At 38.8% G+C, this 15,729-nt stretch overlaps 1 protein-coding gene across 3 annotated transcripts in view; it reads right to left on the bottom strand.

The window, feature by feature from the left end:
- The window catches only part of ATP9A (ATPase phospholipid transporting 9A (putative)), a 91,407-nt gene that overhangs the window by 28,462 nt on the left and 47,216 nt on the right, over positions 1-15,729 (bottom strand). For 2 of the 3 annotated variants that reach the window (XM_005284173.4, XM_065566009.1), the window contains exons 14-15: positions 12,003-12,215; positions 2,344-2,505 (exon numbers count right to left, since the gene is read on the bottom strand). In XM_005284173.4, the coding sequence (XP_005284230.1) occupies positions 2,344-2,505; positions 12,003-12,215 (375 nt within the window). The remainder of the gene's footprint in view (positions 1-2,343; positions 2,506-12,002; positions 12,216-15,729) is intronic. The other variant, XM_042858346.2, reaches the window with a different exon arrangement.

Below are 15,729 nucleotides of genomic sequence, written 5' to 3' on the forward strand. Positions count from 1 at the left end.
GAGCATTGTCCTCAGTGTGTTTTTAACCTCAAGATAGTTCATGTGCGTTAGTAAAAAATATATCTTTTTAGCAGTGCAGACACCTCAGTCCCTATTCATTTAAAGAGTGGGGAGGTCCACTAGGCTGAACATAGTCGTGAGAACCAAAATTATTTGAATTCTAGCCCCGGCTGTAAAACTACTCTCGCTGAAACCTTGGGGAAGTCCCTTCAACTCTGCATCAGCTTTCTCATCTGTGAAATGGGGAGGGATAGTTTTCCTTTCAAGGCTATTGAGGATTAACTGTGGGGCCCATCTTGGTTGGTCTTCAGGCACTACCAAAACAAAAATAAATAAATAAATAATGCTGCACTTTGATAAGAGAGCTAAGAATGTTTTGAAAAGGTTTAAATATGGGTTCACCAGTTTGTGAGTAGGTAACAAGCATCAAGAAAAATATTAATAGTTAACAGACTAAGAGGGGAAAGAAACAGAAAAAACCTGCATAATCACACTAACCCAGAAACATATCCTTGCAACAAAGCCTGTTGCCAACTCTGTCCACGTATCTATTCAGGGGACACCATCATAGGACCTAATCACATCAGCCACACTATCAGAGGCTCGTTCACCTGCACATCTACCAGTGTGATATATGCCATCATGTGCCAGCAATGCCCCTCTGCCATGTACATTGGCCAAACCGGACAGTCTCTACGCAAAAGAATAAATGGACACAAATCTGACATCAGGAATCATAACATTCAAAAAACCAGTCGGAGAACACTTCAACCTCCCTGGTCACTCAATTACAGACCTAAAAGTCACAATTATTCAACAAAAAAAACTTTAAAAACAGACTCCAACAGCATATATCACACTGGTAGATGTGCAGGTGAACGAGCCTCTGATAGTGTGGCTGATGTGATTAGGTCCTATGATGGTGTCCCCTGAATAGATACGTGGACAGAGTTGGCAACAGGCTTTGTTGCAAGGATAGGTTTCTGGGTTAGTGTGATTATGCAGGTTTTTTCTGTTTCTTTCCCCTCTTAGTCTGTTAACTATTAATCCAACCAGAAATTGCAGAACTGGAATTAATTTGCAAACTGGACACCATTAAATTAGGGTGGAATAAAGACTGGGAGTGGATGAGTCATTACACAAAATAAAAACTATTTCCCCATGCTAATTTCCCCCCTACTGTTACTCACATCTTCTTGTCAACTGTTTGAAATGGGCCATCCTGATTATCACTACAAAAGGTTTTTTTCTCCTGCTGATAATAGCCCACCTTAATCAATTAGTCTCATTAAAGTTGGTATAGCAACCCCCATTTTTTCATGTTCTGTGTGTATATCTATATCTATATCTTCCTACTGTATTTTCCATTGCATGCATCTGATGAAGTGGGCTTTAGCCCATGAAAGCTTATGCTCAAATAAATGTTAGTCTCTAAGGTGCCACAAGTACTCCTCGTTCTTTTTGCATATTTTCCACTGTTTCTAACACTAGCTCCTTTTTAGTTGAATCAGGTTTTTGAAAATCTGGGTCTCCACTGTATTAGTGCATAGGACCAAAATAAAGAATTAGGTGTGCAAATGCATATGTAATTGCACATCTAATTAGCATATGCAGTTACTGTCATTGAAGACATAAGAGAATTGCATGCACAAATGCACCTGGTTACCCTAATTCCTCTGGGAAACCCCATGCACCAAGTACTTCAAGGAAACCTCTGTTCCAGAAAAAATGCTTATCATAATAGCCAGCAGGGCACAGAACAAAGAAAGGAAATCACACAGTAATTTGTTAATTATTGCCCCATTTCTTGGTTTATTTTACAGTTTAATATACATTATATAAACAATATAATCCCAGCATGATTATTTGACAGTTTACTTCTTAGTGAGGAGCAAACTAGAAAGTACCTTCTTAAAGTATATATTTGACTTTCAGTAGCACCTCTACTATATTGTAGTTGATCTGTTATGAGTCATTAGATTTAGCTGTAGTTGAGGGGTAAATCTGCATCTATTTACTGGTGATTCCTGAATTGGGGTTTGTGCTTTTTTGCTGTTACTTTCAACAGTGGCTACAATTATTTTCCTACTGTCTATGGGCTAAGGACGGTCACAGGCCTTTGGAGTTTGTGTTGAAAGAAAATACACTTTACTTATCAGTTCTGGGGGATGGAAGGACAGTACTTCAACGTATAAAAATATTTCAGTTTCTAGTATCTGAGATAATGTAACATTCTCCCACGAAGAACAATGTTGCTGATATCAAACAGACTGTACTTGCTTATTCAGTCAGTGTTTTGCAAGAGTTACATGAAGATGAAAAGAAACATGAAAAGCAACTTACCCTAACGATGATTCCCATACGTTTACTTTCATAAGTAAATGGAAAGATCTGGAGGATGGTGAAGTTTAGTATCTGACCACCAGGTGTCCTCAGCTGCATGGAGGATTGATCTCTGCCAACCAGTGTTAAGCCTACACTTTCAGTCCACTGTACCAGGGCCACCTAAATACAAGAAAGGTCACAGGTCAGATAGACTGCTGAGCTTTGTGGTTCAGAGGTCATGTAAATGAACACCAGAGGGGAAGGGACAGTGGGTTAACTGAAGAAAAAGTTACTCAGTCATTAACGTCACTGTAAAATGGATCCGTTTTTCTACCTTGGCCATGTAATGTGAACAAATGGCCCTTTAGTGTTATTTCCTGCGGTCATTCCTGCCCATTGACAATATTAATTACTCAGTCCCTGGAAGGACTTACTAATGTCCAATAACACATGACATGCACTACACTCTGTTCTGAGCGAGCCAGATGATGTTTAAAAAAAAAAAAAAAAGTTGGCGGTGGAAACACACAGTACATGACTGCCCCCACTCAAATGTGGGTTTAAGACAAGCAGAGGATATTAAAGCAATGAAGGTCTAAGTTGTCAATATGCCAATAACCCAAAGTGATGAAACAGGACGTGATCCTGCACCACTGGGGTTAGTGGGAGCAGAATTGAGCCCATAATGAAGGCCACTGAAAACTGGAAAGTAAAAGGAAGTCAATGAAACAGATCCAGTCAGTGCGTTTATGTGGCTTTATTGTGCACTGGGCATTTGGCTACAACGTCAAGGGACGTGACTATTGTTGTAAACAAAGCTGAGCAGAGGAGAGTTGTAAAGATCCGAGGACAAAAGAGAGTTTCAGCCTCTTGCAGCGTGACATTCTCTTGAGACAACTGCACCGAGTCAGCACAGCTAGTAATAGGTTATTTAAATCTGATCAGGATAAGTTTCAAATGGAAACATTGCACACACTAGGAACTGCCCTTCCCTCCCCATCCCCAGTGAAAACACCTCCAGCTCCCCCAGACAAATTTTGGGCTAAATCTGTATCCAACTCTAAAACTCAGTCCCACCTCTGACTACAGTTGCCAACCCTCCAGGATGGGCCTGGAGTCCCCTGGAATTGGCACTGATCTCCTGGTGACTATTGAAAGCAATCCGGGAGATTTTAATAGGATATTTTAACAAAATCACATTACGTCATGTTGGGGGGAGGAGGGGGTAATCTCCTGGAATAGCTTCAGTCAGAGTTGGCAACCCTACCTCTGATGCAAATATCAGGCCAAGTTCTCTGCTTGTGTAACTCCGTTTACTACAAGGTAGTTACATCAACAGAGAATTTGACTAATTCATTTTAATGCTTGCAATCTGGGCACTTATATTCACTGCACATCCCAGGTTCTTTCAGCAAGGAAAGATTTAGACTCAACAGTGCAAATAAATCTCTGAGAAGAAAGCTTGCTGTATCCAGTCACTCTACACTAGCTTCTAAGTAAATAAAAACAAAACCCAAGTGTCAGTGGATTCTCATCTATTTTTATAGACATCCATTAAGAGTGGCATGTCTAAAGAAATGCACATAAAAAGCCTTTACCTGTCTTGTCTTATAGCCATTATCTTGTTGAGAAGCTGAGTGGAATTAAGATCAGTTTTGTGGAGACTTATTTACTAATAATCTTTTCCCTTCGTTAGAGAAATCACTTCGATAACCATAATTATTCCTGACATTTCATCTCTTTCGGCACAAGTCTATTTAGTGAATGCAAGCGCTAGGACAAAGTATTCCATTCACTACTAAAGGAGTTATGTCTTCCAAGGAAGTTCATGAAAAAATACCTACCACACATCAAATACTTAAGCCATGGAGCTAGCCTCTCAACTGGAAGTAACTTATTTAACCCGCACTGGAAGCTGTGGGCACACATTAAGAGGAAGAGACACCACCCTCATTTAAACCTAGTGTTCCTAATATGCTAAAGCACATAGGGCCTCATCCAAAGATTCAACTGACTTCAATAGGCCATTAGGACCTCAATCTAATGAGGTATTTCAAGTCCAGAACTATTGGTGTGACTCTCCGTGGCAGGTTCTCCCTCAATCTAAAGCTTTTTGACTATTTTTAGGATTTGGACAGCCTGGCTCTAGGTCTCTCATACAGACTCCATGTTGCTAAAAGCCTCTTTAGAATCTGTGTAGTAGCTTACTCATCTTCATCATGTGATTACAATGTACTGAAGAAAGAAAAAACAACAACAACAACAACTTACTACAAACCTTCATTTATCCTAAAACCCAGGCCTGCAGACTTGAGGGAAATAACATGCTTAAAATACTGCTTCTTGTGTTCGACATTTCATATACTACTGTTTATGGGATTCAAATTAAAGGAACTGCTCCCCCTCAGGACTGCAATAATTGAAACCTTGGAGGGCTAATTCAGAGTTTATTCATACAGAATATTTGCATTAAGACACCTTCCAGTTTTTGCTCTAACTCACTTCTTTACTCTGTGTCACCATCATTTTATATTTTTCAGACAAAAAGCACGGTCCAACGAAATGCACAGAACCCAATACTGGTTCAGATTTAAATCACTAACACTGCAGCTGAAATGAGAGTTTATTAAAAGGGTCACCTTAATTCCTGTTGAGCAGTACCCTGCATAGATATTTCAGTAAGGACTGCTCACAGACTACGGTTCTACACACAGCATGAGGATGTATGGCAGAATTAGGCCATACATCATTAGTTAGATTGGGATTTTTTATTGAACAGAATTCTTTCAGTGGATTTGGAACCACAATGTGGTATTTGGAGAGGAAAATTATTTAACTGTTAAAAAAAAATCTCAGCATTTATTTAATCTTTGAAAATGTTCAACCTAGTGTGAATGCCCATTTCTTCTGGGCATTTCCAGGAGCCATTATAAAACTCCTTTGAAATCCAATTCTGCAAGAGCTAGAAAGAGATCTGATCTCTCCTACTTTTACACTTGTAAACTTCCAATACAAACATTTCTAACAATTAAAGCACCTCGAGAACAGAACTTCCCTTAGAATTCTCCATTCATAAATTGAGTGGGGCTAGGATAAGCCAGAGCACCTCCATCAGAACACCTAGGAATTCATTTATCTCCTAAAAACACAAACCAACATCAATTAATGGGAGAATCGACCCTTAGAACATGGTAGTTTCAGTTCCCCTGTTCCTTCAAAAAAAAAAAAAAAAAAAAAAAAATGCTGCTCAGAAGATAGCAAGAAAATTCACATGAAAAACAACCAACCAACATGGCTCTTGCATTAATTTCTGATAAGTTGGTGCTACTGTGGTTCATCATCAGCAACCTCCAAATTATACTGTCCTCAGAATATCTAGACTAATCAGCATCCTAATACCCAGCTGGCTGGAGGCTTAAAAACATTTTTTCTTATGGGAGAAAAGGCCAGTAGAACACACCTTTATAGATGGGTTTTTTTAATGTAATCTCTTGTTTTAGGGTACCTGAATATACAGAAAGCCAGTTTTTATTGCATTATTATGGAAGACAAGACAGAGAAGACAACATGCTTTATTTTGCTTTCCTGCTAGTTCCCTATAGAATTCTCTGTCCCCCCCCCCCACTCATCCCCCCAGCTTTTTAATTAATGAAATTAATCCTGCTAGGTTTGCTTCTACTAAATTATATGGTTTTCTTTTGGGGGGGAAAAAGGGAAGCAGGAAAGTCTCCCAAGACTAAGAACTGGTTTGCCTGAAAACTTCTGTACAACAATGAAAATATTTTATGGGGAGATTTTCAAAAGATAGGCACCCAATTGCCATTGAATGGAAACTGAGGCCCAGATTCTCAAAAGGAATTTAGGTGCCTAACTCTTAGTGAAGTCAATGGGAGTTAGGAGCCTAAATACTTTTGAAGATCTGGGCCTGGGTTTCATGCTTCTCTGTTCCCCATCTAGTCTTGAAAACATCCTTAAAGCATTAAGGAAGCTAGTAAGAGGCTCTTCTATTGTCCTCATTCTTAACAGTTCTCTGGATCATAACTTGATCTCAGGCTTCTATTGCTCTGGTTAATACAGAAATATATAAATGTTCAATTTATGTTATTTATTAAAAGTTTCTAACCTCCGTTCCCTGATCTGATGTCTCTCTATCCAACCTCCACAGGGCGATGTTACACTAGTATCACTCTCTGAAATCTCACAGACCGGAAAGAACACTTCATGCTTATTTGTCCACGTTTAAAACCTGCAGTTGTCTGAAGGCACAAACCTTCTTGTTCCCTTCACAGCCCAGTAAGAGTCTTATGGAAAAATAATTATTAAAATACCTGGATTTTCTCATGCAGGAGACTGAGACTAGATGAAAAATGTTACAGTACAGTAGTTTGACTGAAAAAAGGAAAGAGGTGGTCTGTCTCCGCCACTCACTCTAGACTGTCAACATCATGCAGTGAGGTAAAAAATGCTTTCTAAAAAAATTTTCATAGGGGACAAAAGCTTCGTCGGGGCTGCTAAGGAAAGAGTGCAACAAGCAGATGGGTTAAGAATAAGAGGACCAGAATTACAGGGAATCAGCTAGTCAGAAGTATTGAAACCCATTAATTTGCTTGTGTCTTATTGATCAGAAGAGAATAATAGATTTTGTACCTTAGAGGCCTTGGTTTGTTTTTTAAATCCTTCACTTCCGCCCACGCCCTAATATAATATCACTGAAGATTTCATATGTTACATAAAATGAAAAGTAATTACCATGAGTAATAAATAAAGAGAGTTACAAACCCCACAACATACAAAATCCATATGTTATTTATCAGGACATTTACAATAACTGATTCCATAAAAAGAACTGATATAATAAACAAGGTTATCTTGGACTCCACCATTAAAATTAAATAAATCAATGGCTGGGTTGCCAATAAAACAAGATACAATATTCTGAAGGTGTAAGTCTCTTATGGAAGGAATGGAGAAATATCTATTTGACTCCCTCAATTTAGGCTAAAATAAATATCCCCAGTGATCGATCAACTTAAGTGTACTTCATTGCCAGAAATTCCTGATTGCTAGGATTCCCCATACATTGCAAACTATTCCTCTAGGGATGGGGCAGAACATTTTCTCCAGTAGTAATTTTCAGTATCAGGAAAAGGAACTAAATGCTTCCACTGTTCTATCTGCTCAAAAGCCAAGTTGTACCCATTTAACAAATACATATCTCTAGCAGAAAAAAGGCATAAAGCAATCCAATGGTTAGAAACTGAAGCTAGACAAATTCAGTCTAGAAAAAATGCAATTAAAACAAACCACTTGAAACAGAGCAAGCAGTTAACCACTAGGTCATACCTAAGGACATGGTGAATTCTCCATCAAATGAAGTCTTTAAATCAAAACTGATATCTTTATGAAAGATATGCTATAGCTCAAAACAAAAAGTTATGGACTTAATGCAGAAATTACTGGGTGGGTTTCTATAATCTGTGTTATAAGGAGGTCAGATTAGATGACCATGGTGGTCTTCTGACCTTAAAAATCTAATAATATCTGCAACTGCAAGGAAAAAATCCTTAGTCAATTTATGAATCATTTCCCTATGAGCTTTGCAGATGGTTTAATTCTGCAGCACCTTCAGTAGAGATGGAGGAATCCTTTTACTGCTGCACTTAACACACTAATTCAGTTACACATATTTAATATCAGCATCTCCTGGAAACTAAAAAACTATAGAGAAGTAGGTATCGATTTTCCATATGTTGTACCACTATTGAGGTATGCTAACTTTTTTTTTTTCTGCCTCCAAATAGCCCCTTTCTTTCTTGGTCTGCCATTTAAGGTAGATCTCAGGACAACAAGCATTTAAATTTCCAAAAAAGTTAACACTTAGGGTAATATGTAAAACTGAATATAAGGCAAAAGAAAAATTAGCTGAATGCAGACCTTACAAGCCTCACGAGGTGGTGCAGAGTGCAAGACAATCCTGGGGACACTAAGACCCAGAAGAAGCCTGCACAAGAAAGAAGCAGATCCTCCCTCCTGCTGCTGTCTCCGCCCACCTTCAGGTCCCAGATCAACTCCTCTGTCCCTCCTTAACTCTACCCTGGGCCTTCAGTACTCAACTCCAGGGGAAGGGAAATGGCACTGGCTTTTAAACCAACACTTTCCAACCTCCAAAAGCTGCAGAATTCCTGCCTCTGCGCAAAAACCGTTTTTCACTGAAACTTTTGAAGTTTGCTGACTAGCTGTAATTGAAAATATTAAAATTAATAGGCTTACACAGCAACTAGCAAATAAATAATAGTGTCAACATCAACATGGCCTTCATTGATGCAGATTTTGGGCACCCAGTTTTACTGGATATAGGGGTGCATTTTTAGAGTAATCAAAGATGGGAAGCTGTCATACACTGTGCTATTTAAACTGACAGTTATGTGTGTTCCAAGTCACAGTCATTCTGTCTGAGAGAAGCACCTGAGTTGGAAAATAAGTGTGGGTGGGAAATTAAGTGTGTATGTGTGTGTGTGGGGGGGAGATTTATATATAAAGCAAGCAAAAGTAAAACTGATTTCAGAGAACCCTCAGACCTCTGAGATAAACATAGCAAGAGAGTCCTCCACGCTCAGTGCTGAACAGCAACCAAAATAGCTAATAAACCTTCATTACTACATTCTAGGAATCTCTGGATATTGGCTCTGTGTGCCTATACTAGGTTAGATATATTTCTCTGCACTGAGAGTCAAAATTGCTAATGCAACTCTATATACCATCTCCCTAAACTTCCCCCTCTGGCTAGTCATTAAATTACTCAAGCCATCTCTGAAATGGATATTGATTAACAAATTTCATTTTAAAGAGAGACAAATTGATCCTTGTTATTAGTTGCTCTTCAAATGTCCCCAACTAGATTGCCTAGGAACACAGACAATGGCAGTAATCAATTGAAGCACACTCTTTCATGTCCTGGAAGCTGTGGAGTGCTGTCAGGGTTAAAGATTGTTTGCCCAAGAATCCCAAGCAGGCTTATCTCTGATCAGATTATATCTATTTCATTTCCCCTGTTAGTTACTGTATGGCTACAACTGACACAATCAAAGAGCCCCAAGGCTGTAACTGATATCTGAATAAAGATACTTCAAGACTTCTAAATGGGAATATGCACAGGAAACAAATTTAGGAAATCCTGCTTTCTGTTACAGGAAATTAATCCTATTCCAACTGGTAGAAATTACCCTCACTGTTCAACAGTAAGAAGAATACAAGTTTTTGTACTCATTTCATAAACTGACCTCTCCTGACATGCTAATATTTTATTGATATAGAATTTCAAAGGTAGGCTTTAGATGCCTGTTAAAGACTTTCCCTCTAGGAATCCATGAATGCTATTTAACAGTATCACACTTTCCTGAAGGGTTTAACTAGCACTGGTTTCACATTTAGTACCACCTATTGTGAGACACACAGAAGATGTTTGACTGATATTTGTACTCTTGAGACCTACAGACAAGACGTCTTCAGTGTGGTAAAGCATATTTAATTTCTGAAACCACTTGCAATTCACTGTTCAAAACATTGCAAGGAAAACAATGTAGACAAAGTATAATTTCAGAGAGATTAGTTATAAAGTTACAATATAAAAATACTATGTATTACAGCTATATTAGTTGCAAAAAAATTTAAAGCAGGAGTTACAATTACAATTGGAAATATGTCAAACTTCACTGAGACTTTAACGGGCATGAGGGTAAAGAAACAGAGGCTATGAATGTAAATAGCCAATACATTCACTATGAAACAGCCTCAAATACTGACCACAAAAATTAACATCTGGAAATTGTTCAGATCCCATTTCAATGCAAAGGCACCTACTTCTGTAAAACTGCTTTATTGGCGGGAGCAACAGTTTAAGGAGAAACCCAGGTAAGCAAAATACAGAACCAAAGTATGGTTTGGAAGCAGCATTTGCACAGTGCCTGTTCACTCCAAGCACCATGAAGACAGAAATACCCTTTTGTCACCATGAGCACAAGAATTTTGTTTATAAAAGAATGTGCTTAAAATGATCCTATACTGGGGGCTAGGAAACCTTTTGTCCTCTTGAAAGGAGATCATGGTTTATTTGAGTGAGTAATCATAGGAAATATTTTAAAAGTATGTGCAATGTAGGGCAACTCATCACCACAAGCTTTTGAGGTTGTACCTTACTAGAATAATCTTAGAACTCCGGCTATTTGAAGGATTTAAAACAATTTCTTATATGAACAGCTCCTCACCTTTACCACCACCTTTAGGAAACCTAGCTAGTCTTATAATGTTAAAAGTGAAAAACTGTTTATATAAAACAATAAGAAAAAATCCCCTTCAAATACTGCCAAAGATCTACACATCATCAATGGAATTTCTAAAAAAAAATTCAAATTTTCAGTCTGTTAGCAGATATGGGCAAGTGTAATTATTCAAACAAACGGTTAAGAAACCATAATTAGCACTGAATAATTTAGAATTTGTACAATCCTGTTTTAGTTTAGTTGCAGTAAAATATATATCCAATAAGTATTACTCATACACAAAATATAAATATTTAAGGGTAGTAGGAGGGCTCAGGTGCCCCCGACTTGCCACTAAGGAAGTGACTAAGCAGTAGACTGTGGTCACCACGGAGAGAAGTGGCTGGACAGGGACTACAGAGACGTCCCCGGGAAGGGGGAAGCATCAAGTGTGGCATGGCCAGAGGCCTTTGTCACTGAAGAGGACATTGCGGTCCTTGGAGGGACATGGGTCCAAAAGCAAAAGAGATGATGGGCTGAGCACCTCTAGAGCAAGGCACACTGGCTACCAGAGCTAATTCCCATATTGGCCATGAGGAGATGCTGGAGTAGTGAGTGGATCCCCTCACAAGCCCTTACTGTACCATACGCCAGTGGAGGATTAGCACAGCAGAGCTCTGTTCTGACACAGTCCCCTCCCTGCTTCTATCACATAAGATACACTGCGATAAAAGACCCGCAGCACCAAGTCTCAGAATCCACGTCAGCTGATTTGGGCTCGGGGGGGGATTGGGCTGTGGGGCTGAAAATAGCAGTGTAAAGTTCAGGCTCAGACTGGAGCAGGCCTCTGAGACCTTCCCCCACTTTCTGGGTCTCAGAGCCTGGGCTCCAGTCCATGCCCAAATGTCTACACTCTACTTTTATAGCCCCTTAACTCGAGCTTCAGTCAGTTGACCTGGGTCAGCTTTGGGTCTTTTACTGCAGTTTAGACGTACCCATAGAGGTGGGGGACTGCAGGCATCCTTGCCAGATCCGGCCCTTTGCACCAGCAGCAAATTCCCCTGTGACAAAAGAATTCTCTGTTGGGCATTTGTGGTCAGTTTATGCTCCCTTTGTCCCATAACTGCATAGGCAATCTGACCCCTTGACTTGAATAGAATAGGCTTGCCTTAAATTAAAGATGAGCTGTGGTTCTTCTTGCTAAATATACATAAAATTGGTTTAACATATATGCAAAGAGGGAGGGTTTGTTCCATTTGTAAAATATTTATTGTTTGACATGTAGCACTTTCATTATTTCCCTATTCATTCCTACAGAAAAGAGTTTTTGATTATGCTTTTTCTTCAGAAATTGTCTATTTCAAGCCTTTAAAAACATGGAGGTGAGGGAGAAGAGGGTGGGGAAAAAGGAAATCTCACCTCGTCAGGACTGGAAGCCTGGTACACCCTGCAGGAGTCTTCATAATGTCTCTCAGCTTCAGCCTGATCTGTCACGCCATTAGATTCATACACTGGTGTCACGTTGTGGCAGAGGGCAATCGCTTTCACAGCCTCGTGAACACGGCTACTCATGGTTTTACGTACTTTGGTGGCCAGGGTGGGGCCTTTTAAAGCAGGTGGGTCTTGTGACTGCTAACGAGAAAGGAGAAAAGAAAGTGTAGACAGTTTTGAAAAGCAGGAATAATCAAATATCATTAAGGATCTTACTTCTGTTATAACCATACACATACTATTTGCATGGACTCACACCTCCAGTAACTTGGGATATGTTTTTGACTGGGGCATCTTCTTTGTATGTGTTATCATGGGAATAACTGAGACCACTTCCCAGTTATGTGCAGCTAAATGAAGTTAGATTTACTTAACTATAGATGAAATGAAAAAATAACTCCCTAAGATATTTGTCCAAGAATTTTCAGTACAGCTTGGATAAAAAGGGTAATTTGTTGCAGATCCACCAAATCACTACACAAGCTTAGTGGATGAAAATGTTCCCCCAAAATCACCAGATTGTGTGTTCCATTGAAACCACATTTTGCTTAACAAAAGGCTAGTGGCTTTTATGCTTAAGAATGAATTGGCTTTCATACGCATGAACACATGATTGTGGAAAACAGAAAACAGATGGGCTCACATGGAATAAGAAACTTAAATTAAGTTCATTTAATTTTTAATACTATTTTTAGTATCAGAATCAGACTCCTCAGGTAATTATACAATTACTAAATTATGCTGGTCACAGAGGGGAGACATAGTGATCCAGTTTCCTGTTCTGTTAACCTTTAATGTCAAGAGGACAAAAGTTTCACTTCCAGGTCAAAGGGCATAGCATGGTAAAAATAAGAGCAATAAAGAACTACAATTTAAATGAATCATTACTAGCAAATGCTTCTAATTATAAAGTATCTCAATTTTTAAACTATAAGAACATATATATTATAAGATTTATGGGAAGCTCAGCACACAAGTTTAGCACACAAATTTTGTACAATTAAATGCTCTCTTCAAAATTTGAGTCTTTAATAAATCTAAAATCTATCTGTGGGTTTTAAACTGCTATCCATCACCCTGATATTAGTGTGCCTTCCACATAAAAATCAATAGGAATAGTGAAGTCCTTGGTTCAACCACATTTAGAGTCACATACTGTACCCAACCATTCATCCGTTAAGTCTAGTATCCTGTCTTGACTAATACTGGATACTTTAGGAAGTAATTTACCCCTAGTCGAGTTTCTTCACCTCTCAGACTGAGATGGTGCCTGAGCAGGTGTAGCCTGATCACAGAGAAATGTTTATAGACAGGAAGTATCTGGCAGTTCAGACTGACTAGCAGCTCTCAATGTCTGACAGAGATCAGATGCCAAAATGGCTCTGAAAGCCAAAGAACAAAAGACAGGTAGGTGGCTAAGGCAGCCAGGAGTTGAAAGCCACATCTACTAATATGCACACGAAGTTTCTGAGGTGTCTGAGAATGCCAGGTGTGCAAGACATCATTGTACAATGACCCACCTATCTGTTGCCAAATTCTATTGACTGAATCTGCAGGGTCACATTTTACAAATGAGGAAAAGAGCAGTCATTAAAGACAGAGACTTCTGATAATTAATAAGCCACTGCAAAACAATTTCTAGCTGTAGGAGAGTCTAATGGTTGGAGAGAAAGTTGCTTGTAAAGAGCAAATTTTAAAAATCAGAAAAATGGTTTACTGATAACTAAATTATTATTAATGTAAACAGTGTTAAAAGGCAACCTAAAACATTAACTACTGATGACTTCCTAAGGGTTAACCATTTTTTCAAGTGTAATAACCTGCCAGGCTAGTGCAGCAGAAATTCATCTTGTTTTCAGGAAAGAGGTAAGACACGTTTCATATGAGAAATTCTCTTGACTTCCAGATGGGTTTTTTAAAATGATCAAGCCCCTCATTATCATAAAGAGTGAAGTTAGTTATTTTAATGAGTCCTTGTGGCACCTTAGAGACTAACAAATTTATTTGGGCATAAGCTTTTGTGGGCCAAAACCCACTTCATCAGATGGGTTTTAGCCCACGAAAGCTTATGCCCAAATAAATTTGATAGTCTCTAAGGTGCCACAGGGACGCCTCCTTGTTTTTGCTGATACAGACTAACATGGCTACCACTCTGAAACCGGTTAATTATTTTAATTCTTAATGAACAGTGTTTTCATTTAATTTAAACACTCTACTGCAATATGTGCAATGCAGTCACAGGAGCATAACACTATTACATGTACCAAAAAGTTAAAGCGACCGACCTTTTGCATTTCACTAAGTTTGGATTTAAAAAAAAAAATTGTTCTTAATTAAAAAAAAAAAAAAGTTTTCACTTGTCTTAGGTAAGGAAGCTCTTTTTAAGTCTGATTTTTACTGGACCATTTCCCTTTAAAGGAGACCAAACTAAAATGCAAACAAATTTCAAATAATAATTGAAGGCTCAAAGCATTCTATTGCAAAGAGGATTTGTTTTTATTTGTAAAGGATTGTAATGAATTATGAATCCCAAATCTAGGACAACAGGATACGTGTTCATACTTCATGGATTGGTGCTGATATTTTTGGATGTGCCCTTCATGATATATGTAGGCACAACTGTGGTCATTACTTTTACTTCACAGGAAGTTGCAGAGTGACTGCTAGGGTTCTTTGATAGGTTTACCCAATTTATGAGAATGACAAAGGAAATTACAAGCCATAGCACGAGTCAGGAAATGTAGTTTTCTCACCCTGATAGTTCATAAGATGTCTATTTGTTATACAAAATTGAACCAAAAGAGTGCAAGCATATAAACAAAGAAGATCCAGATTGTTCACTACTATAGAAAAGGAATGCTAAGGGAAAATCTCCCATTATCATGGAATCATAGGACTGAAGGGACCTCGAGAGGTCATCTAGTCCAGTCCCCTGCACTCATGGCAGGACAAAGTATTATCAGACCATCCCTGACAGGTGTTTATGTAGAATGGCCTTGCTTTGTAAGTTAAATACTGTACTTACTCATGTGATTTACATAGAGATTTTTGGTATTTGAAGTTGAGACAAACTGGCCAAGTTTCAAAAGTACAAATTAATATTGTATCAGCCTGAACTATGATTTTAGACAATTTTGAAAAGATACAGAATGCTGTGGAAGAATTTTCCAAGTTGTAGCCAGTTTTGAAAAGTGGGTATTTGGTTTGGACCATAAACATTCCCAGGAAACATCTAATACTGTACTGTATGCAGTATTACCAACGTCAAGAGATCAAAAATCATGAGTCAAGCCCCCCAAAATCATGAGTTTGGCCCCAAATTCATGAGCTCTTTTAAAGAGATTGTATTGTTCTTTTTAGGTCATTCTCTTGATTTTTGAACTTGCCCTGCCCATCCCCAGGGTGTGTACATGACAATTAGTGTTGCCCACTCCCACATGTACTGGACAAGGTGATTTTTGGCCCCTGCTGCAGGAGCTCTCATCCCCATATCTGCCCCTCTCCTGCTCACCAATTAATCCTGTCCTCCAGTCCCTCATCAGTAATGTCCCAACCCAACCCCCTCAATTCAACTCCCCCTCAGTTCAGTTCCACAGCCCCCATCAACTCCCACTGTCCTCAGTTCACCTCCCAGCACTCACCCCATCTGCTCAGA

Source organism: Chrysemys picta, chromosome 13, assembly GCF_011386835.1.
Source record: "Chrysemys picta bellii isolate R12L10 chromosome 13, ASM1138683v2, whole genome shotgun sequence".
Lineage (NCBI taxonomy): Eukaryota > Metazoa > Chordata > Testudines > Emydidae > Chrysemys > Chrysemys picta.